General features: G+C 38.9%; 1 protein-coding gene across 6 annotated transcripts in view; it reads left to right on the forward strand.

The window, feature by feature from the left end:
• ZNF280C (zinc finger protein 280C) overlaps positions 1 to 23442 on the forward strand; it is a 66040-nt gene that overhangs the window by 14169 nt on the left and 28429 nt on the right. For 5 of the 6 annotated variants that reach the window (XM_070365932.1, XM_070365935.1, XM_070365934.1 and 2 more), the window contains 6 exons: positions 4870 to 5013; positions 7893 to 8047; positions 13624 to 13738; positions 17521 to 17682; positions 17823 to 17932; positions 19410 to 19627. In XM_070365932.1, the coding sequence (XP_070222033.1) occupies positions 4870 to 5013; positions 7893 to 8047; positions 13624 to 13738; positions 17521 to 17682; positions 17823 to 17932; positions 19410 to 19627 (904 nt within the window). The remainder of the gene's footprint in view (positions 1 to 4869; positions 5014 to 7892; positions 8048 to 13623; positions 13739 to 17520; positions 17683 to 17822; positions 17933 to 19409; positions 19628 to 23442) is intronic. The other variant, XM_070365937.1, reaches the window with a different exon arrangement.

Here is a 23442-nt window from a genome sequence, read left to right on the forward strand (position 1 = left end):
ACAGCGGTACAGCGTGTGAGGCAGTACCGTGTGAGGACATCCTGCCCATAGGTCAGTGGCGGTATTGGGGATAGGGGGTGACCACGAGGCAGGGAGGGGTAGCGCGAGATTGGGGGTGAGAGGAAATATCGCGAGAGAATGTACCGTCGCGAGCGGGAACCAATTGTAGAGGCGGTACAGCGTGAGAGGACATACTGTGCATAGCAGGGCCAGTGGCGGTACCGCAAAAGAGGGGTATACTGTGAGAGAGGTGGGTATAGCGAAAGAGGATGTACCAGAGAGAGCGGTACAGCGTGTAGAGGCAGTACCATGTGAGGACATCCTGCCCATAGGTCAGTGGCGGTATTGTGGGGTGGGGGGTGACCACGAGGCAGGAGGGGTAGCGAGATGGGGGTGGGTGAGAGGAAATATCGCGAGAGAACGTACCGTGCGAGAGCGGGAACCAATTGTAGAGGCGGTACCACATGAGAGGACATACTGCGCATAGCAGGGCCAGTGGCGGTACCGCAAAAAGAGGGTATACTGTGAGAGAGGTGGGTATAGTGAAAGAGGATGTACCGTGAGAGCGGTACAGCGTGTAGAGGCAGTACCGTGTGAGGACATCCTGCCCATAGGTCAGTGGCGGTATTGCGGGATGGGGGGGGGGACCACGAGGCAGGGAGGGGTAGCGCGAGATGGGGGTGGGGGTGAGAGGAAATATCGCGAGAAAATGTACCGTGCGAGAGCGGGAACCAATTGTAGAGGCGGTACCGCGTGAGAGGACATACTGCGCATAGCAGGGCCAGTGGCGGTACTGCAAAAGAGGGGTATACTGTGAGAGAGGTGGGTATAGCGAAAGAGGATGTACCACGAGACAGCGGTACCGCGTGTAGAGGCAGTACCGTGTGAGGACATCCTGCCCATAGGTCAGTGGCGGTATTGCGGGATGGGGGGGTGACCACGAGGCATGGAGGGGTAGCGCGAGATGGGGGTGGGGGTGAGAGGAAATATCGCGAGAGAATGTACCGTGCGAGAGCGGGAACCAATTGTAGAGGTGGTACCGCGTGAGAGGACATACTGCGCATAGCAGGGCCAGTGGCGGTACCGCAAAAGAGGGGTATACTGTGAGAGAGGTGGGTATAGCGAAAGAGGATGTACCACGAGACAGCGGTACCGCGTGTAGAGGCAGTACCGTGTGAGGACATCCTGCCCATAGGTCAGTGGCGGTATTGCGGGATGGGGGGGTGACCACGAGGCAGGGAGGGGTAGCGCGAGATGGGGGTGGGGGTGAGAGGAAATATCGAGAGAAGAATGTACGCGAGAGCGGGAACCAATTGTAGAGGTGGTACCGTGAGAGGACATACTGCGATATAGCAGGGCCAGTGGCGGTACTGCAAAAGAGGGGTATACTGTGAGAGAGGTGGGTATAGCGAAGAGGATGTACTGAGGCGACAGCGGTACCACGAGAGGCAGTACCGTGTGAGGACATCGTCGCATAGGTCAGTGGCGGTATTGCGGGATGGGGGGGGGTGACCACGAGGCAGGGGAGGTAGCGAGATGGGGGTGGGGTGAGAGGAAATATCGCGAGAGAACGCGTACGTGCGAGAGCGGGAACCAATTGTAGAGGCGGTACCCGTGAGAGGACATACTGCGCATAGGGGCCAGTGGCGGTACTGCAAAAAGAGGGGTATACTGGGGAGAGGTGGGTATAGCGAAGAGGATGTACCACGAGACAGCGGTAGCGTGTAGAGGCAGGGTGTGAGGACATCCTGTCCATAGGTCAGTGGCGGTATTGCGGGATGGGGGTGACCACGGGCAGGAGGGTAGCGAGATGGGGGGTGAAGGAAATATCGCGAGAAAATGTACCGTCATGAGAGCGGGAACCAATTGTAGAGGCGGTACAGCGTGAGAGGACATACTGCGCATAGTAGGGCCAGTGGCGGTACCGCAAAAAGAGGGGTATACTGTGAGAGAGGTGGGTATAGCGAAAGAGGATGTACCACGAGACAGCGGTACCGCGTGTAGAGGCAGTACCGTGTGAGGACATCCTGCCCATAGGTCAGTGGCGGTATTGCGGGATGGGGGGGTGACCACGAGGCAGGGAGGGGTAGCGCGAGATGGGGGGGGGTGAGAGGAAATATCGCGAGAGAATGTACCGTGCGAGAGCGGGAACCAATTGTAGAGGTGGTACCGCGTGAGAGGACATACTGCGCATAGCAGGGCCAGTGGCGGTACCGCAAAAGAGGGGTATACTGTGAGAGAGGTGGGTATAGCGAAAGAGGATGTACCACGAGACAGCGGTACCGCGTGTAGAGGCAGTACCGTGTGAGGACATCCTGCCCATAGGTCAGTGGCGGTATTGCGGGATGGGGTGACCACGAGGCATGGAGGGGTAGCGAGATGGGGGTGGGGTGAGAGGAAATATCGCGAGAGAATGTACCGCGCGAGAGCGGGAACCAATTGTAGAGGTGGTACCGCGTGAGAGGACATACTGCGCATAGCAGGGCCAGTGGCGGTACCGCAAAAGAGGGGTATACTGTGAGAGAGGTGGGTATAGCGAAAGAGGATGTACCGCGAGACAGCGGTACCGCGTGTAGAGGCAGTACCGTGTGAGGACATCCTGCCCATAGGTCAGTGGCGGTATTGCGGGATGGGGGGGTGACCACGAGGCAGGGAGGGGTAGCGCGAGATGGGGGGGGGGGGTGAGAGGAAATATCGCGAGAGAACGTACCGTGCGAGAGCGGGAACCAATTGTAGAGGCGGTACCGCGTGAGAGGACATACTGTGCATAGCAGGGCCAGTGGCGGTACCACAGAAGAGGGGTGTACTGTGAGAGAGGTAGGTATAGCGAGAGAGGATGTACTGCGCGACAGCGGTACCACGTGTAGAGGCAGTACCGTGTGAGAACATCGTGCGCATAGGTCAGTGGTGCTATTGCGGGGCGGTGGGGGGGAAGCACGAGGTGGGGGAGGGGTAGCGCGAGAGAGAACGTACCATGCGAGAGCGGGAACCAATTGTAGAGGTGGTACCGCGTGAGAGGACATACTGTGCTTAACAGAGCTAGTGGCGGTACTTATGGGTGGAGCAAAGGATTAGTGCACCTGTGACCTGACTGTCCAGGTAGGCTAGAGTGGTCTCTTAAAGCCCCATGTAAGGCATGGAGAAGAGGTAGGCCGCCTGACTCCCCAGCAGGTGGAGGCGCGGCCCTGGCCTGTGGCTAATGGTTGGTAGCACAGCATGGCGTCCAGGGCCGGCAGGCAGCTCCTGAAGTCTGCGCACTGGCGCAGTGAGTCCTGTTTGTCAGAGACCAGGTTACACACGGACAGCGACAGGATGATGTAGTAGGCATTGCTGTCCAACAGGTTCATCACGGGAATCTCGTGCTGCATCAGCAAGACCTGAGACACCAATATGTCGCTTCCTGCCGGGACGGAGCAGAGCGACTCCTCGTTGCTAATCTTTATTTATTTTTTTTTTTTATTCTTGATGAAAGAGTATATAATTTTATGCTTGACAAAAATTGTGTCTGGGTATAGAATGCTAAATTGAAAAATTATTTTCACTAAGATTTTTGAAATCACTTTTCTAACGTTTTCCTCTCTCAGATTTTAGGATATTCTGTTTATCTCCAGCATTTTGAAATTTCATGACTTGTCCATCTACTGTAGGTTTTTTCTTGATTATTGTGCTAGGTGCTAGTGGGTCCTTATATTTGGAGAATTTATGTCCTTTAGAACTGGGAATTTTTTTCTTGTATTTTTCCTTTTATTATGTTCCCTGTCCTTTTTCTTTTCTTTTCTGGGACTTCTATTAGGTGAGTTGTAGTTTTGAAATGATTTATCGCAATTTTTCTTCTTTATTTAGTATAGGTATATTTGTTGTCTTTTAGTTCCACTTATGGGATATTTGGGGCTTCCCGGGTGGCTCAGCAGTGAAGAATCCGCCTACACTGTGGGAGCTGCTGGAGAGATACCCTGGAGGAGGGCAAGGCAACCCCCTCCAGTATTCTTGCCGGGAGCATCCCTGGGACAGAGGAACCTGGGAGGCTACTGTCCATAGGGTCACAAAGAGTCGGACATGATTGAAGCGATTTAGCACTGCACTGTGTGTGCGTGTGCTGATGGCATGGGATATTTACTCAATTTTGGCACTTTATTTTTCTTCACTGAATTTTGGCTATTTTGTTTTTAATCTTTTAGCTTTGTGACTATTAATTTTCATAGCATTCCTGTCTTATACCTTTAAAATGTTAGTTATAATCTCTAATATTTTTTGTTTTCAGTATTACCTGTGTTTTAATATCCTTTGATCTGTTTTATTGCTTTGGTCTTTCACATTGGAGATTTTAATCATACTTCTGGTGCTTATTGGGTGTCTGTCCAATATTTAAAAATGAGACACTAAGGTGCCTCCTGGTAGGTCTTCTGTATTATAGTAACAAAAGGGAGATAAACTGAGAAGCAGCAGCAACAGGTGAGAGAGATAATAGGAAAACTGAACCAGATTCAGGGATACTAGGCACAGGGCCAAGACCTACAGAAGTGTCTGGGGTTTTTTTTTGAGATAAGAGTTAGGTACCCTCTTTTGTGAATATAATTGTATTCTAGCAATAAAATTAAAACTCAGTTTGACTGGATTTGATTGTTTCTAAAATTTATTAGCCACTAAATAACTACTGTCATCTATTATCTTCCTAGCTAGCTTAATTTTACTAGTTTTAGATCTTAGAGATTGGGTTCTGAGTTTCATACTTTTGTTACCATTTCTGACTTTTAAAATGTCAGTTCAATAATTGCTATTAGATTTAGTAAAGAACATCTTAAATATCATACTATGGATTACAAGAAAATATTTAGAAAAATAAAATTGGGTTCTCTTTTTTAAAATTAGATAGTTCCAAAATGGCAGAACTGTTTATGGAATGTGAAGAAGAGGAGTTGGAACCGTGGCAGAAGAAAGTAGAAACACCACAGGAAGAGGATGATGAGCTGATCTTTGTTGGAGCGGTACCAGGTTCAAAATCACCCACTTCAAGTAAGCATTTACTTTCAGTGAAGCAAAGTTTTAACATGTTGTTTCTAGTGGAAAACGTGGGACTGTCTTATATGTCCTTGGTATACTATAAGGTGCTGGATGTGAGAGGAGAGTATAGTGGTCAGTAACAGTTTGTGAGAATCAGAAGGAGAATATGGTTAGGAACTTAAAAAAGGAGGTGTGAGAGGTAAAAATATGTGAGAGAAAAGGAAAATGTTAACTGAGTTACCTAAACGTTAAGATTGCCTAACAGCATTGTAGACCTTTTGAGATTAGAAATAATAATTTTATTGGAGCCAAGTCATCTATTTACCTGTTTATTTGTTAATATTTCTTTTTTCCCTTAAGCCTAAATGTACCTAGAAAAGGAAGTATTGGAATGCTTTGTTTAAAACATCAGACTACTAAATAAGTTTGTGTTAGTCTCTGATGGAGTTTCTGACACCCAGTCAACTGCCTCATCAGTGTTTTCTTGATTCATGTCTACAAAATATAAAGGCTCTGGTTTGTATATCAACATGAGTAGTAGCTTCTGGCCACACCCATCTTTTCAGCAAGTTCTGATTATATTCATGAATATACAGTGGCTTGATTTTCAGCCAGTATACTAGGATGATGCAGGCAGTTAGCACACTTAATCCTCATGGCTCTGGGAGAATGTCAGATACCTTTGTGGATTTCTGTTAATTAGATTTGATGTTGTTATAATGTAAAAGTGAAGATATTAATGACACTTGTTAAATGTCCAATCAATTCCCTGGTGGCTCAGAAAGTAAAGAATCTGCCTGCAATGCAGGAAACCTGGATTTGGTCCTTGGGTTAGGAAGATAGATTCTCCTGGAGAAGGGAATGGCAATCCACTACTCCAGTATTCCTGTCCAGAGAATTCCATGGAAAGAGGAGCCTGGTGGGATACAGTCTATGAGTGAGTGAGTGAAGTTGGTCTTGTCCAACTCTTTGCTACCCCATGGACTGTAACCTACCAGGTTCCTTCGTCCATGGGATTTTCCAGGCAAGAATACTGGAGTGGGTTGCCATTTCCTTCTGCAGGAGATCTTCCTGACCGGGGATTGAACCCCGGTCTCCCACACTGTAGGCAGATACTTTACCATCTGAGCCACCAGGGAAGTCCAAACAGAGTCCATGGGGTCACCACAAAGAGTAGGACACAACTGAGTGGCTAATGCTAAAACTAACAACAAAAAGTCCAATTAGGATTGTGTAAAATTCAGAGGAACAACATATTTAGTTTTAGTGGCGAATGAAGGAACAGAGTCTTTCTCATTATATGTATTTCTGTTAAGCCAGGAGAATTTACCGAAGAATGTAGCCATCATACCAATATTTTATTATGGCTGTGCATATTAGTGTGGTTTAGAGAAAGATTAATTTTCTGAAAGCCTAGTTCTTGTTTCCCTGTCTCTAAACTTGGAATAGCACTTCTATTCAGTTATCAAAGGTAGAATAATTTAGTTTAATTCTTAGTATCATTTCCTGTGGCAAACTGAGAGATGCTAAGTGGAGTGCCACTTCAGTGAAGTAGGCATGTTGATATATTTGCTGCTGATAGAGGAGCAGAATATTAAATTATCGTAATGTTTCCATAGTCACTGTGATGATTTTTATATTGAAGTATTAACCATAGTTAAAAGTTATTCAAATCATCTTATTGACATTGGATATATATCAGTTGGAAATAACTATTACTCAGCTAGAATAATGTGTATTAGATAATATGTATTAGTAGTGATTCTGTCAAAAAGAAATTTGACCCTGGTGAAATTTCTTTTCTAAATAACCCAGAATTTAAATGATTCTGTTAGTGTCTTATGTGTGAGTCATAAAATATTTTAGCATATGGAAATGAGCTAAATATTTTAAAAGAAACTACTATAAAAGGGGAATAAAAACTTGTGTTTGATGGACTGCAGTCACCAAAAAGTACTATAGAAATTGTTTAATGGCTTGGATAAATACATGTATCTTGAATTTCTAAATGAAAACAATACCAACTTATTTGAATGAACAGATTTTTCTTCTAAAAGACTTTTGTAGTGCTTACTCATAGAGCACTTCATATGATAAAACAGCCCTACTTTGGTGTGACTATACAATTATTTTATGAGATCTAGTTATTTTATACTAGGAGTGGAAAAGGGAAATTTTTTGATGTCTTAATGGGATTTTTTTTCTGCTTTGTACCTTTTCTTGACTAGCAATTTTAGGTAAATCTCTATTCTTCCAAATTTTCATTTGATTCCTCAATAACCTAGAAGTTATGGGTTCACATGCATACAACAGTGAGCAATCTTAGACTGATCCAGAAGATCATGTCAGGCTCAAATTGACTTTTGGTGTAGTGAGTAGATATGAGATACTTTTATAAACTCTAGATTCACTTTAGTCTCTGATGGTATCCCTGTCAGTAGTCAAGAGCAATGGTACAGATAATCCATCAGCTTGCCCATGATGAAACTTGCAGGCTTTTAGGGGTGTGAATGTGACATGGAGTTTGGGAAAGGGCTTGATTTCAAGTCACAGTAACCCAAGTCTGTATACAACCTTGTCAACCATTAAAAGAAAGCAATATGCTTCAAGTATTGCTTATATATAGATTTTGGGGGGAAAGTTTTTCTACTATCATAATATATACTTTCACTGAAATAAGTTTTTAAATAAAGATAATTGTCATAGATATTGTGAACAGGGGTAATCCCAGCTCATCTGCAAAGGAAATAAAGAATGAGACAGAGTCAAGGTATAGTATTGTTGTATTACTTTAAAATTAAAGTAAAATATCATGGTAGAATTGTTGTGTAGGAAAATAGTATTTGTGTAATTTTAAAATACAGGTATTGCTGATGCTTTCATGCCTTTAGGTGAACTCGATGAAGACTCTTCAAGTCCAGAGGCTGCCTTTCCTAGATTTCATCCTGAGTCTCAATCTTCAAGTCCAGAGGCTGCCTTTCCTAGATTTCATCCTGAGTCTAGGTCTTCATATAACTCTGATATGGCTCAGAACGTGTCTAAACCTGTAAGTGTTTTTAAAACTACACAATTAGCACAGGGACACATTAGATGTTATAATACCCAGTTAGAATTGTGGACTATCATAGCTAGTTATCATCCCAATAGAAACATAATCACTGTCAGAAAATGTCACCATTTTTATGATAGTGCAACTGATACCCAAAATAATAGCGTCAGGAACTAACTATTCAACCTGTCAATAAATCACATAGTATGCTTAAATTGGTATAATATTGAAAACTATGCTATCTAAAAGTATAATCAGTAATGAATATTGCATAATGGCAAAGTTCTTAAGATAGATGAACTGGGTATTCTTAATTGGGAAGATTTTTCCAAGGTCGTTATTGCTGTTTATTTTGAAAACATACTTGGATATGTTTTTAAACTTTTAACTGAAATAATCGATAATGGTAATATTTACCATTTGTTAGTCTGTCAGTATGGTTAAGTCTTAGTTCTAAATGCTGTATATAAATTAATCTGTTTTAATTCTTACGACTTCCTTATGAGGTAAGCACAGTTATTTCTCCCATTTTATAGTTGAAACTGAGGCTCAGAGAGTCTAAATGATGCATCATGGCCGATAATGATGGATCTGGGATTTCAATCCAGGTTAACCCAAAGTTTTTAAAATATGCACATCCATACATGCATTTAAATATATACTGGTGCCTCAAACAGTAAAGAATCTGCCTGTAATGCAGGAGACCCGAGTTCCATCCCTTGGTTGGAAAGATCCCCTGGAGAAGGGAATGGCAACCAACTCCACTATTCTTGCCTAGAGAATTCTGTGGACAGAGGAGCCTGGTGGGATACAGTCCACGGGATCACAGAGGGTCAGACCCAACTGCGCAACTAACACTTCTACTTTCATACGTACATTTAAGTATATGCTTTTAAAAACAGAAGCATCATCTTAGAGCAGTGATGTATTTCACAGACCACTGGGGTTCCCTGGGACTCTTTCAGGGGGCCTATGAGGTCAAAACCGTTGTCTTAGTAACACTAAGACCTTTGCCCTTTTTACTCTGTCAACATTTGCGCTAGTGGTGTAAAGGCAATGCACCTGAAACTGCTGGTGGCTTAATATGGATCAAGGCCGTGATACCCAACGGTACTAGTAGTTTTCAGATTGGTGATCACCAGGCACTCACAATAGAAAAATTTCACTTTCACTTAAGAATATCCTTGAAGAAGTAATCAATTGTTTCTAATTTTATTAACTTTTGACCTTTGAATATACTTCTTTTTTAAATATTCTGTGTGATGAAATGGGTAGTATGCATAAAGCATTTCTATATCTGCAGTATGAAGTTTCCCTTGAGGAAAAGCACTTGTGAGAATGAATCACAAACTGAACTGGCTGGTTTTTTTTTTTAAATAGAATTCAACTTTTACTTGAAAGGATGACTGACAAAGCACCATGGAGTGAGTTACTGCTGCATAACAATAGCACCACAAACTTAGCAGCTTAAAGTGATATATATTTATTTCATGGTTTCTGTGAGTCAGTAATTAGGGTATGACCTAACTGGGTCCTCTGCTGGGGCAGACTGCAATCAGTGTGTCAGGCAGAGAGAGCTGGAGTATCATTTAATACTGCTTCCAGGCTCACATGGTTGTTGGCAGTATCCAGTTCTTTGTGGGTTGTCAGACTGAAGGCATCAATTCTTGCTGCTGTCAACTGGAGACTGTCCTCAGTTTCCTCCTGTGTAAGCCGTCCTAGCATGACTTGGTTGCTTCCTCAAAGCCAGCAAGGCAAAGATGGGCTTTATAACATAATCATGTACATCCTGTTGCTTTGGCCAAATTCCCTTGGTTAGAAGCAACCACAGGTCCTACCCACACTCAAGGGGAAATTAGACAAGTGTATAAATATCAGGAGGAAATCGTGGAGGCCACCTTTAAGATGTTTGGCACACACGGTGTTTCAGTACTCAGAAATACACAAAACCTGCCTCTCATGGAAGAAAACTGATAGTATTCTTGCCAGTGATTAAATTTGGCCTTGCAAGCAAGAAAAAGTCATTTTCTGAAAACTAGTATCTTTATTCTGAAATTATCATCAGTAATAATATGAGCCCTGGACTAATATTCCAAGGAACCTGGATTGAGAATGAAACTCTAATGCTGATTCTTTGTTCCTAAGTAGAGCATTGTCACAACCTCTGTGAGCCTCACTTTCTTCATTTCTAAAATAAGAACCTTTACCCAGACCACTGGATCTCAAACTTGGATCCTCTAAGTATCCACAGGCTGTTGTTTTGTTTTGTTTTGTTTTGTTTTTTTAACGTGGACTATTTGAATTTGTTAACAGATTTGTTTTTGTTTTATTTTGGGCAAAAGCCTTGGTTTTGGCAGAGAGGCCTGTGGGATCTTAGCTCCCGGACCAGGAATCAAACCCGTTCACCCTTCATTGGAAGGACATACCTTAATCACTGAACCACCAGGGAAGTCCCTCCGCAGACTGTTCTTAAGAATAGGTGTACCTAAAGATTTCAGACTACAAAAAATGCAAAAATTATTTTATTTTAGCTAGAATCAGATGAACTCGGTAATTTTCTCATGCTCTAGTAAGCAGCTTGGCATTTAGGGAAAACAAATCAAGGAATTCTTTGGCAGTCCAGTGGTTAGGACTTGGCGCTTTCACTGCCATGAGCTTGGGTTCAATCCCTGGTCAGGGAACTAAGATCCCATAAGCTGCACAAGGCTAAAAAAAAAGAGGAAAAAAAACAAGGAAAAACAAACCACACACACACACACAAAAATAAGGAAACATTATTATTTAAATACAGATAGAGACTTCCCTGGCAGCCCAGTGGTTGAGACTTTGCCTTCCAATTCAGAAGGTGCTGAATTGATCCCTGGTTGGGGAGCTAAGATCCCATATGTCTCCAGGCCAAAAAACCAAAACATAAAACAGAAGCAATCTTGTAAAAAATTAAATAAAGATTTTAAAAATGTCCAAAAAAATCTGTAAAAAAAAAAAAAAAACTACAAATGCAGTTATATGAAAATCATTCCTTTGTTGGACCCAGGGAGGAAGAATAATATGACATGGGTATCTTTTGTGTTACAAAAGTTAGAAACTAGAGCTCATCCAAACTCAGAATTTTTTGTTTCTGTGGACACAGTTGTTTAATCAGAGTTCCTTAATCAGGTTCACAATCCTAGGGAGCTTTTTAGAAATAGAGATTTTTTGTCAGTTGGTCTGGAGTGAGACCTGGACATAATAGATTAAAAAAAAGTAACCTCTCCAGGTGATTATGTAGCCACAGTTGAGGATGACATATATTCTCAAATGAATTGAGAATCCTGTGTAAGGGAATTTTCTCTGAAATTTTTAAACCTGTCTTTAACCTCAGTAACTCTTTGGGGCAGGCGGGGAGACTATTATTCCTTTTAAAGTAAGTGTGAAAAAAAGTGTGATATAGTATAAACTGTTCAATATATTGTTATTATTTTTGCTTTCAGAAGCCAATTATTTAAAGAATTTTTAAATAATAAAAAGTATTTTATATTTACCTATATTAAAAAGTAAGAAAGAAAGTAAATGTGATATTGTTAAAGGCACAGACTTTGTAGTAAGGCTAACTTGGGTTCTATAATCCAGCTTCATCAATAACAAGCTGGGTTGTATTGGGAACCTTACTTAACCATACTTAACTTTAATTTGCCTATTTATTTGTATAAATAAATGTAAATATTTATATAAATATAGGAGGTCATTTTAGGTCTTCATTAGTACTGCTATGACAGCTGCTTAATAGAATACTTGTATAGATCTTCCTTGACTTATGATGGGGTTACATCCTAATAAACCCATCACAAGTTGAAAATGCATTTAATACACTTAACCTTACCAAGCCTAGCCTATGTTAAATTTTCTCAGAACACTTACATTTGCCTACAGCTTGGCAAAATCATCTGACACAAAGTCTGTTGCAATAATGTATTAAATATCTGATGTAATTTTTTGAGTACTGTACTGAAAGTGAAAAACAAAATGGTTTTAAGTATATTGGTTGTTTGCCCTCATGATTACGTGGCTGACTGGGAGCTGTGGCTTGCTGTCACTGCCCAGTATTAAACCACATCTCACTAGCCTGAGAAAAGATCAAAATTTGAAGTACGGTTTCTGCTGAATGCTTGTCACTGTCACAGCATCACAATGCGGAAAATCGTAGGTTGAACCATTGTAGGTCTGGGACAGTCTGTACTGTGAAAGAGGCAAGTATATTTTAAGTTAACAGTAATTGGTGACTTTTATTTCAGTTGCAGAAGAATAATTTGAATCTCAAAAGTGACTTGCCAAAGGTTCCACAGTCAAATAAATGGACAGGTCTTCTGAATCCCAGTCCATCACGTTTTGTACTTACTGATGTATTTGGTATCTTTCTGAACTGCTTTATGAGATGTTAAAAAAATCCCAATCTGAGAATTATTTTAACAAGTTATTTGTTGGTTTAAGAATGTATCTGCTCTCTGAAATGGTGGTGCTTAATTGACCAGAATTATCACCTAGGAAAGGACTTAAAGTATGAACTTTGGAAGAAATATTAAAGAACTATTTGTGGAGTTGCTGGTGAATATTTTCCATATTTCTCCAAATATTTAGAGAAAATACCTTGGAGTAAGATTGTGCTTGGTTACAATTAAGTGATATGGCTATTACTGATTTTCTATAATAGGTTTTAAGGCTGAAATGCAGAAATCTGCGTGTTATGCCTCAAATTCTAGGAATGGAATGGTTTATGTAACTTCGATATGTCTCCATAACTTCTTAATAGTTAGTCTTTGTCAACAGAAAACTTAGTAGCAAAGTAAAATTCTTAATACCTGATTTGTCTCTCAACTTGTTAGCACAAAACATGCAAGCAAGATCCTTATATTCCCACGATAAAGGTGTAATATGTATGGGGTTTGGTGTTCGGAGGAGGAGGTTCAGAAGAAATAAGAAAATTTTGTTTTCTATGGATGGTTAGTATGATATATAGAGTCTGTTAATCAGGACTATATTTTAAATACAGGTATCTGTACCTTTTTTTTTCACCAAACTTTATATTGGAAACATTTCTTTTTGTCATTGGCTATTTCTAAAAATCATAATATTGCATGATAGTTTATTTATGTAACCATTCCACCATTGTTGGACATAAAGGTTTTCAATTTTTACAATTATAAATGATTCTCCACTAAATATTTTCATTTTCTTAGCATGTATAAATACTTGGAAGTGAAATACTTAGAATGATTGGCTCAAAGGATATAAACTCTTATAAAGCCCTCAGTAGATAACTGCCAAAATTTTCTTGCAGAAAAGTTGTACCAATATATAACCTTTACTTTGTTGGTAATATTATTTTTCATTTTAATGGTTTATCTAAAACTAACTTAACTTCTAGAAAAATTACAAATATAATCCAGAGAGTTCTCTTGTACTCTTTACTCAGTAGATGCTGGCTGTGACAGCAAGTAATAATTATTTTTATTTTATAACTTATTAGTAATTGAATCATTAAGTGTATATTTACGGTATTGATGTACAGTTAAATTTACCTTTATAACTTATTGCAGGATTTTGCAAAGAATTCATCACAAGTTGGGTTAGATGAGTCTTCAGACTTACCATTCTCCTGGAGCCAGAATACAGTACCACTGTCCCAAGATGGATCAACAATTTATATAGAAGGTTTGGTTTTGGCACTTTTTGTAAACATAGTAAAAAAGATACTTGATGAATATACCTACACAGTGAGTTTCTATTTTGAAGCCTATATCTTCATGTTACATTTTTCACATATTGTAAAATGGAATCTGGGGCTTCCCAGGTGGCTCAGTGGGTAAAGAATCTTCCTTCAATGCAGGAGACACAAGAGACACGGGTTCAGAGACACGGGGTTCTCTTCCTGGGTCAGGAAGATCCCTTGGAGGAGGAAATGGCAACCCACTCCAGTATTCTTCCCTGGAGAATCCCATAGACAGAGGAGCCTGATGGGCTGCAGTCCATAGGGTCACAAACAGTCTGAGCACATATGCATGCAGAAGGGACTCTTAACTGTTCCTGAATGCCTTTCTTGAGTGATTTTCTATAAAATCATATTTAATGATAGAATATTTTCTTTCTTAAGTCGGCTAACATATATTCTTTGAGCACTTTGGCAAATATATTACTTGGAAGACCATTAGTGTGAGAAAAAGCACATGGTTATAGTTGATTTCAATTAAAGAAGAATTACAGTTCTTCGATTTATACGATAACAAAGTTCTTCATTAACCTGAAATAGTATGCCATGAAGGAGTTTTACCTAGTCAAAAAATTCCCTGTTATCAAAGCAGTTATGTTAGCAAATTAGACGTATATCACTAAGTGGAGAAAGGTACACAGAAATTTTTGTGACTGTTTAAATTGTTTATAAACAAATTAGTATATATTTGCCAAATCAAAATAGAAAGAATTTATAGTAATATGTGTGCCAAAAATATTTTCCCTTGACAATACTTGGTTTGATATTCACTTATGTAGGCATCACTTACCTAGTTAGTAAAATAGCCAAGGACCAAAATAAATAAGGAGATGAAATAGATGTCTGAATTTGGTTTTATGAAGCACCATAGTCTTTAATCATAGAAAAAAAATTCTGAATTCTTAAAGCCTCTACTCTCTCTCTCTGTTACCATACTGCAAGAGTGAAACTTAGCCCAGGTGGTAAATGGGTTATAGTTGATTAGAAAGATAGAGGCTTGAGCCTCTGTATTTTTGTAGCCTTTATTAAGTAACCTAACTAATCTCTTTACACCTCAATTCTCTCATATTATTAAAATAGATATTTTTATTTTCTCACATAATGCATTCATTCTCCAGACCTGAAATCAACCATTTAGCTATATAATTTTGATTCTTGCTCGACTTATCTCGGGGCTTTTTTGAGGCTCAGATAAGTGAAAAGTGAGAAATGTATTAAAGCTTTAAAAGACAGTAAACATTGTTAGAATTGATGTTAGTGAGGCAGCAGTGAGTGTTGGCATGAAGTGAGATTGGGATTCCCTGCCCAGTAATTGAAGCTGGGTAGCCTGGGTTGAAAGCCAGGAATCCTAGCCACCAGACCAGCAAGGGCTAGAGGCTAGAAGCTATTTTTCCTTGGATCTTTGTCCCACAATGAAAAATGCAATTATGACAGAGGCAAAAATATGCAGGTACAAAGTTTATTACTAGAGACAGTACATAAATAAGTCAGAGAGCACATAGATAAACAGTTTGTTTAGTTGAGATGGAAGCAAGGCAGAGATGCACACCCAGAGAGAAAGAGTATGAGTGTGTCCCCCTAAGGAGGAGGACCGCAGTAAAGAGGAGGTTAAGTCATTTATATAGGTCAGTTCTTCTGGGTCTTTGTTTACCTTTAGCCAGTTATCTGGTTTCTTTTTCCACACTTGACCCCCTAGGGCCCTCCTCAACGTACATTAGCAACTTTTTCCCAAGATGGTTTCTGGCCCAGACGCCCTTAGCATCACATACTGTGGGGTGGTGCCCTCTCCTTTTTGACCCCCAAGGAGCCTTTCTGTACATGTGAGATGTCTCCCTTGCCCGGAGGATGGGAAATATATGACCTCCTGATCTCTTAATGGGGTTTAGTTCCACTCTGTCCCTGCCAGTGTCTGGTTATTTACCCTCTTCTTGTTGCTGGTTTTTACATCATGGTTTAGAATTCAAAGTATAGATAGAAGTCCAGTTATAAATATGTGGTCCCAGAGCCTGTTTGTCTCTTGCTTCAGGAAATGTAAACAAGGGCTAGTAATGAATGTCCAGCCTGGAGCTCATTATCTTCTCACCCCAGGAAGTGTGAACAGGGGACCAGCTATAAATGCCTAGCCTGGAGCCCATCTGTCTCCTGCCTTGGAATGATAATTATGATAATGTGTACTATGTGTTCAGAATCATGCTTAATGGACCCCTGTCTAGGACGACCATACGTTCTTGGAGAGGGCTGGATTTGAACTTGATTTTGAAGGAGAGTAGTATTTTTTATTGGTTCTGTTGAAGATAGTGAATAGCACAAGCCAAAGCCAACAGAGATAAGTAAGCTGAATCAGAATTTAAAGCTTGAGCTCAGAGTGATCTTGTTTAACTTGGTGGTTTATGCATGCTGTAAAAATTATTATATATAAAACAGCCTGTTGGATAACAGTTGCCTAGTTCAAATAGCAGCGCCCGTTGGTTGTTCAGTTAACCTGAGCATCTGAGAAGAATGCTAGTGTGATTACACAGAAATTAGTTCTAAGTACCTGCAATAAAACCGTCAGTAATCATGTGTTTGAAGATGGGAAAGAATCATTTCTGTGTTATCTCAAAGAATGAAATGTAGCTTTGACAGAGGAACCCACTAATGCAATACTCTTTTCCTTGCATATTATCTATTCTGTTTCTGTTATTAGTATAGAGTTGGAAGCATTAAGTTAAATGCAGGTTTAGAATCTTTATCACAAAGTACGTTTGTGTATGCTCCGTCATGTTGGACTCTTTGTGACCCCATGGACTGTAGCCCACCCAGCTCCTCTGTCCATGGAATTTTCCAGGCAAGAATACTGGAGTGAGTTGGCACTGTCTACCCCAGGAGATCTTCCCCACCCAAGGATCGAACCTGTGTCTCCTGCATTGGCAGGCGAATTCTTTACTACTGCTCCACCTGGGAAGCCCAATTATGTGGTATTTTCAAAAGGGACTTTTTCTGGATCTGGTTACAGTCTAAATAGCCCCACTTTTACAAATACCCTCAATCACATAATTCTTTAACCTTTAAGGTTATGGTTTTCAAACTCAAAGCTATTCTTAGCAATGAAATCTCTATTCAAACAAAATTTTTGTGTAAAAATCTAATTTAAAAAAATACGAGGACAATGTCTCTATCTGTGCCCACTCTATTCCCTAAAATGGAACCATTAGGCTCAGAGAAACATAGTTTGAAAGCTATCATACTAACTCCAAACCTTTTCATATGAATAACTGAGGTATCGACATTCAAAATACTTGAGATTAGTTGGTTCTACTTTGCCCATAGGAATTATATAGATAGTGTAAACTACCCATCAGGTTGTTAAGTGGGAAAAGAATCAACTCCGTTTTCCATTAGATATCTTGGGACTTTTTCTAAGTATCTTAAGGAGTTTCTGTATGTTTTTAGATTAGAGTATAAGTTTATTTGAAAGCATTTTTAGAATTCTTTTGCATAAAAAGTTTATCTCATGAATTGTTCAAACTGTGTAATCCATAATGGCTGTTGTGCAGTTTCTACCTATTGATCATACAAATTTTGATCATTCTTTATTTTCAGTTGTATGATATCGTAGTTCAATTATATTACCTTTATTTCCAAAGTATTCTTACTTAATTTTAAGTGTAAGGCCATTTTAGTAGTAGTTGTAAGCAGTATTCTAAACCAATTTCAAATATCTTTCCCACTATTTTAATCATTATAGGTCTAGATGAAACTCTGCCTAAAATAAAACATTCTGACATTATTAAAATAATCACTGTTAATCCAAAGACCAGCGAAAGTGTTTCTGAAATAAATCCTTGTGCTTCACTGTCTTTAACTAATTGTTCTTCAGCAACATCTTCTTATCTCATGTGGTCAAAAGGTAAATATGAATCGAGCATAAAAAAGAAGCTGTATTATTTATACATAAATTTCAGAAATGATGATAAATTTTAAAACTGCTGTTATTGGTTGGATTTAAGGTTAAAAAAGAATTTGAGTCATAAAACTCCTTTATTTTAGGTACACATACCTTATCAACTGCCACTAGAACTGGAACATTTTTTGTAAGAGCTTGTCCGAAGTGCAATGTTCAGTTCAATCTTTTGGATCCTTTGAAATACCACATGAAGGTAAAACATTTTTGAAATTTTATTTTTAAAAATATTAACAAATGTCTGAAAATTTTAGTATTAAAATATTAAGAATTGATGTATAGTAAATGCTAATTTGTCCAGATATTTAGATAAGAAACCTTCTCACTGGTATTTTCATATAACTTAAGTAAAAATTGATATTCATAATGATACCTTTATAAGAGATTTAAAAATCCTTCCAAATAAATTTTAAAATTAGATTTATGTATACTACATACTATAGTTTAATTTTTAATGAAATATATTAATCAGAATATTTTATTGATTAGATCGTGCCATTCTTCAAACTCTTATAAAACAAGTCTTTTTATTGATGCTCAATCTTCCATGTAATTTAATTCTTTTTTTTTTTTTACATTATTTTCTGTCCACGGTGATATATGTATGACTTTGAGCACTCAGCCATAAACTCCTTATGGTGGAGCATTTCATATGAAATGATAGCTTTAACTCACAGATTACAGTTTGTGTAGTGTTATAAATTAATTCTAGCTTTATATTGGTGTAAGAAGCTCTTGAAATTAAGTTTTAGGTAATTTTCAAAGTGCTAATGAAAATATTTAAATATTTTAGTAGATGCTGCACCATTCTACGCATCTGTGCAAAGATAGTCTGTATTCTTTTTGTATGCCTAGTATAAATGGCAGGAAGCGGGAAAGGAAGGAAGAAAAATGGCAGTGTAGAAAATAATGCAGGAAAGAAAATCGAGAAGAAAGTAAGGCAAAGGAAGCTATGTAGGAAAAGTTGTTGCTCACTATTTCAAAGATTGGCATTTTTTTCATTCAAATTCAACATTTTGCCAAAAAAATGTAGAAAAGAAACATCCTAGAATTCCAAATACAGTCTCTTTATTCTTGGGCAGAACTGTATTTGGTTTCTACCACTCTTCTAACTCCCTGAATATGACTTCTGTTAACTGGACTTTGGGCTTTGGTTTTTTAAGTAAAGAAGTAACTTCTACAATGTTTTCAGATTTTCTATTTATGCAATATTGTGTGGAGACACTTGGTGTTTTTATGTTTTTCATAATAAATGGAGAGAGAAAAGAAAAGAAGTTTTTTATCTTTATTTAATTTGGGAGTAATATGGTCACATGATTCAAAAAGCATAAGAGGGAATACAGTGAAAAACATCACCCATGACTCCTGTATGCCTAGTTCCCAGTACAACTCACAAAGGAAATATTAACTTGTTTTGTATCTTCTTTGATTTTCTCTGCATATACAGGCACACATGAATGTTCTTATTTTTCATTTGTTATTATACAGAAATCCTAGCATATTATATATACTTCTGCACCTAGGGAAAGTGGCAAACATTCTCTAACTTGCAGCTTTTATTTATTGTTTGTTTGTTTATGATTAAAACTATGGGAGACTGTATTTCCACATGAGCAAGCCTGTATCTCACTTTTAAAAGAAATATAAATGAGGCTTTTTTTTTTCTCTTTCAGGTTTGTTGCCCAGACATGGTAGATGTATTTATGGAAATGATTAAAGTAGAGCTTTCAAACATTGAACAAAATACGACTGGTGCAGAGACAGGAAAACTGATTATGTTAGTTAGTGACTTTTACTATGGAAGACATGAAGGAAATTTTGATGATGACGAAAAGACTTACACAACCTTTAAATGCTTCAGTTGCTTGAAAGTTCTTAAAAATAATATTAGGTATGTAAATATTCTATTTCAGTTTGAAAATTGAGTGCTACAGATGTAAATATTGTATTTCCTTTTCTGTGCCATCTTAGGAAAGCAATTTTAACTTTTTACTAAGAATAAAGGGAGATTTTCATGTTGAAAAGCTCATCGTTTCTTCCATGTTTAGGAGTTTGACACTTGGATCCATTTAGTTGTATTTCTTTCAGATACCTTAAGAAAGGACAAAATTTATTTTAAGCTAGGGGAAATTCTATTTATTTTTTAACTGCTTCTGGTCTTACTTTTCCTATCAAAGGAAGAACTACTTTATCCAACTTGACCTCTCCATGTCTGTCTTATTTAATATTCTAATTTTACAATTCATATTTATAATTTTCAGTACATTTGCCTTGAGAAACAGTGATTTTTTTAAATCTTCTTTAAAGAAGTACTAGTTCTAAGCAGCATGTCTGCTTTGATTTTATAATTTAACACATTTTAAAAGTAGAGATTTAACTCTGGATGGAATTCTGAAATTATACATGTTTGCTTTAAATTTTAGAAACTTGTACTTAACAGTCTTTGAGTTATATGGCATATTACATATCTGTTATCCTAAGTGAGATAGTAACAAGGCTTATTGATTAGCATTTTTTAATTGGCTATATATCCTGACATTTTTCCAATATTATAAAAAAAATTCAGATAGCAAAATGGAAAAAATTTTAGTGAACATACCTGTATATTTACCAACTCAATTCTACCATTAACATTTTACTATATGTACATTGCTACATATCTATTTATCCATAGACCCATCTGATTTTTTATAATTTTCAGAGTGAATTGCAGACATCAAGGCACTTCCCTTAGGTGAGATGCATATATGTATACGTATGTCTGTACCTCTATTGTGAAACACACGCATATAAACTTTTAAAAATATTTACCCTTGAAAACCATAATTTATAACTAGCATCCCTAAGTATTCTATAAGTAGGTAATTTCTAAGCCTAGCATTTATTTTCTGCTGAATTCTTGGGTCCAAAATGAAGTACTTATAAAAACACTGGAATACACTGTTCAGTTCAGTTGCTAAGTTGTGTCCCGACTCTTCCAACCCCATGAATCACAGCACGCCAGGCCTCCCTGTCCATCACCAACTCCCAGAGTTCACTCAGACTCATGTCCATCGAGTCAGTGATGCCATCCAGCCATCTCAGCCTCTGTCATCCCCTTCTCCTCCTGCCCCAAATCCCTCCCAGCATCAGAGTCTTTTCCAATGAGTCAACTCTTCACATGAGGTGGCCAAAGTACTGGAGTTTCAGCTTTAGCATCATTGCCTCCAAAGAAATCCCAGGGCTGATCTCCTTCAGAATGGACTGGTTGGATCTCCTTGCAGTCCAAGGGACTCTCAAGAGTCTTCTCCAACACCACAGTTCAAAAGCATCAATTCTTCGGTGCTCAGCCTTCTTCACAGTCCAACTTTCATATGCATACATGACCACAGGAAAAACCATAGCCTTGACTAGACAGACCTTTGTTGGCAAAGTAATGTCTCTGCTTTTGAATGTGCTATCTAGGTTGGTCATAACTTTCCTTCCAAGGAGTAAGCATCTTTTAATTTCATGGCTGCAGTCACCATCTGCAGTGATTTTGGAGCCCAGAAAAATAAAGTCTGCCACTGTTTCCACTTTTTCCCCATCTATTCCCCATGAAGTGATGGGACCGGATGCCATGATCTTCATTTTCTGAATGTTGAGCTTTAAGCCAACTTTTTCACTCTCCACTTTCACTTTCATCAAGAGGCTTTTGAGTTCCTCTTCACTTTCTGCCATAAGGGTGGTGTCATCTGCATATCTGAGGTTATTGATATTTCTCCCGGCAATCTTGATTCCAGCTCGTGCTTCTTCCAGTCCAGCGTTTCTCATGATGTACTCTGCATATAAGTTAAATAAGCAGGATGACAATATACAGCCTTGATGTACTCCTTTTCCTATTTGGAACCAGTCTGTTGTTCCATGTCCAGTTCTAACTTGCTGCCTGACCTGCATACAGATTTCTCAAGAGGCAGGTCAGCTGGTCTGGTATTCCCATCTCTTGAAGAATTGTCCACAGTTTATTGTGATCCACACAGTCAAAGGCTTTGGCATACTCAGTAAAGCAGAAATAGATGTTTTTCTGAAACCCTCTTGCTTTTTCCATGATCCAGCGGATGTTGGCAATTTGATCTCTGGTTCCTCTGCCTTTTCTTTTTTTTTTTTTTCCTCTCCCTTTTCTAAAGCCAGCTTGAACATCAGGAAGTTCACGGTTCACGTATTGCTGAAGCCTGGCTTGGAGAATTTTGAGCATTACTAGTGTGTGAGATGAGTGCAATTGTGTGGTAGTTTGAGCATTCTTTGGCATTGCCTTTCTTTGGGATTGGAATGAAAACTGACCTTTTCCAGTCCTGTGGCCACTGCTGAGTTTTCCAAATTTGCTGGCATATTGAGTGCAGCACTTTCACAGCATCATCTTTCAGGATATAAGCCTAAAACAATTGTGAATGCAACATTTATGATAGCACTTTATAGTTTTGAGAGACCTTTGACATATATTATTCATATGTGTTTTCATACTTCTTTACCTCCTTTTATCAAGCCGTACCAGCTGTCAGTTGTTGAGGGTCCCAGTAGCTTTAATAGAAGAGAAGTTGTGGTTTGAGATATAACACTGAAACAATATTATGATAGAACTTTCTGACCTCCTTCCATATTATCACTCTTATAGTAAAATACATTAGAAAATAATGTTAGTAGATTTGGCAAAATGCATAGAAAAGTGGTTCACTAGTTAAGTTCCTTGTTATGTGTATGTGTATACTCAGTCATGTCTGGCTCTTTGCAGCCCCATGGCCTGGATCCTGCCAGTTTCTTCTGTCCATGGGATTTCCCAGGCAAGAATACTGGAGCAGATTGCCATTTCCTTCTCCAGGGGATCTTTCCAACCCAGGGATCGAACCTGTGTCTCTTGCACCTCCTGCTCTGCAGGTGGATTCTTTATCACTAGCGCCACCTGCAAAGCTGAAATATTATGTATCTGATATTAGAAGTTCTTCCATCGTTAGCTTTTTGGCTTTTCTTTAATGAGATTAGCCCATTTAATATTAACACGAAGTTTGCTTTGTTTTTTTATTTTCATTTCAAAAGACTGACTACAGATTTCTAGATTATCAGAATATCTGGAAATTTTAAACCAAGCATATTTTGTAAAACCTAGGAATGTTGTGGCATTTTGGACATACTTTTAGTAAATGAAACTGAACCAGTAAACACTGGATAACCAAAGATGCTATATGTATTAAGTAACATTATTTACCTTAATGATAAAAACTAGGATGGCAAATTGATGGTTTTAAAAGATGGTAGATGCTAACAGCTCAAGATTTTCTCAGCCCTGTCGAAAAATGGTAGGATATTTTTTCCTACAATGAGTGTCACCAAAACCAGTTAGAGCTATTTTATTCTGAGAATAGACTCCTGAGGGGTTTTCTTTTTTTCATATCTCCACCTGCTGGTTTAAGAAGTGTGAGCTGCTGATAAGGGCAGGGTAATAACTAAGGGATAGCTAACTGATTAACAGAATTTATTTTTCTGGGTGTGCTGTGAAACAAGATCTTAATTCCCTGACCAAGTATTGAACCTGTGCCCCCCTGCAGTGAAAGTCAGAGTCCTAACCACTGGACCATCAGAGACTTCCCAACATTATTTATACGAATAAATTTTACTGAAGTTATGAGCTGAAAAGTTAATGGCTAATGATCTTTAAATGTAAATTCTTAGGCAAGACTAGGATTTTTTAAAAAT

This window comes from Bos mutus, chromosome X (genome assembly GCF_027580195.1).
Source record: "Bos mutus isolate GX-2022 chromosome X, NWIPB_WYAK_1.1, whole genome shotgun sequence".
NCBI lineage: Eukaryota > Metazoa > Chordata > Mammalia > Artiodactyla > Bovidae > Bos > Bos mutus.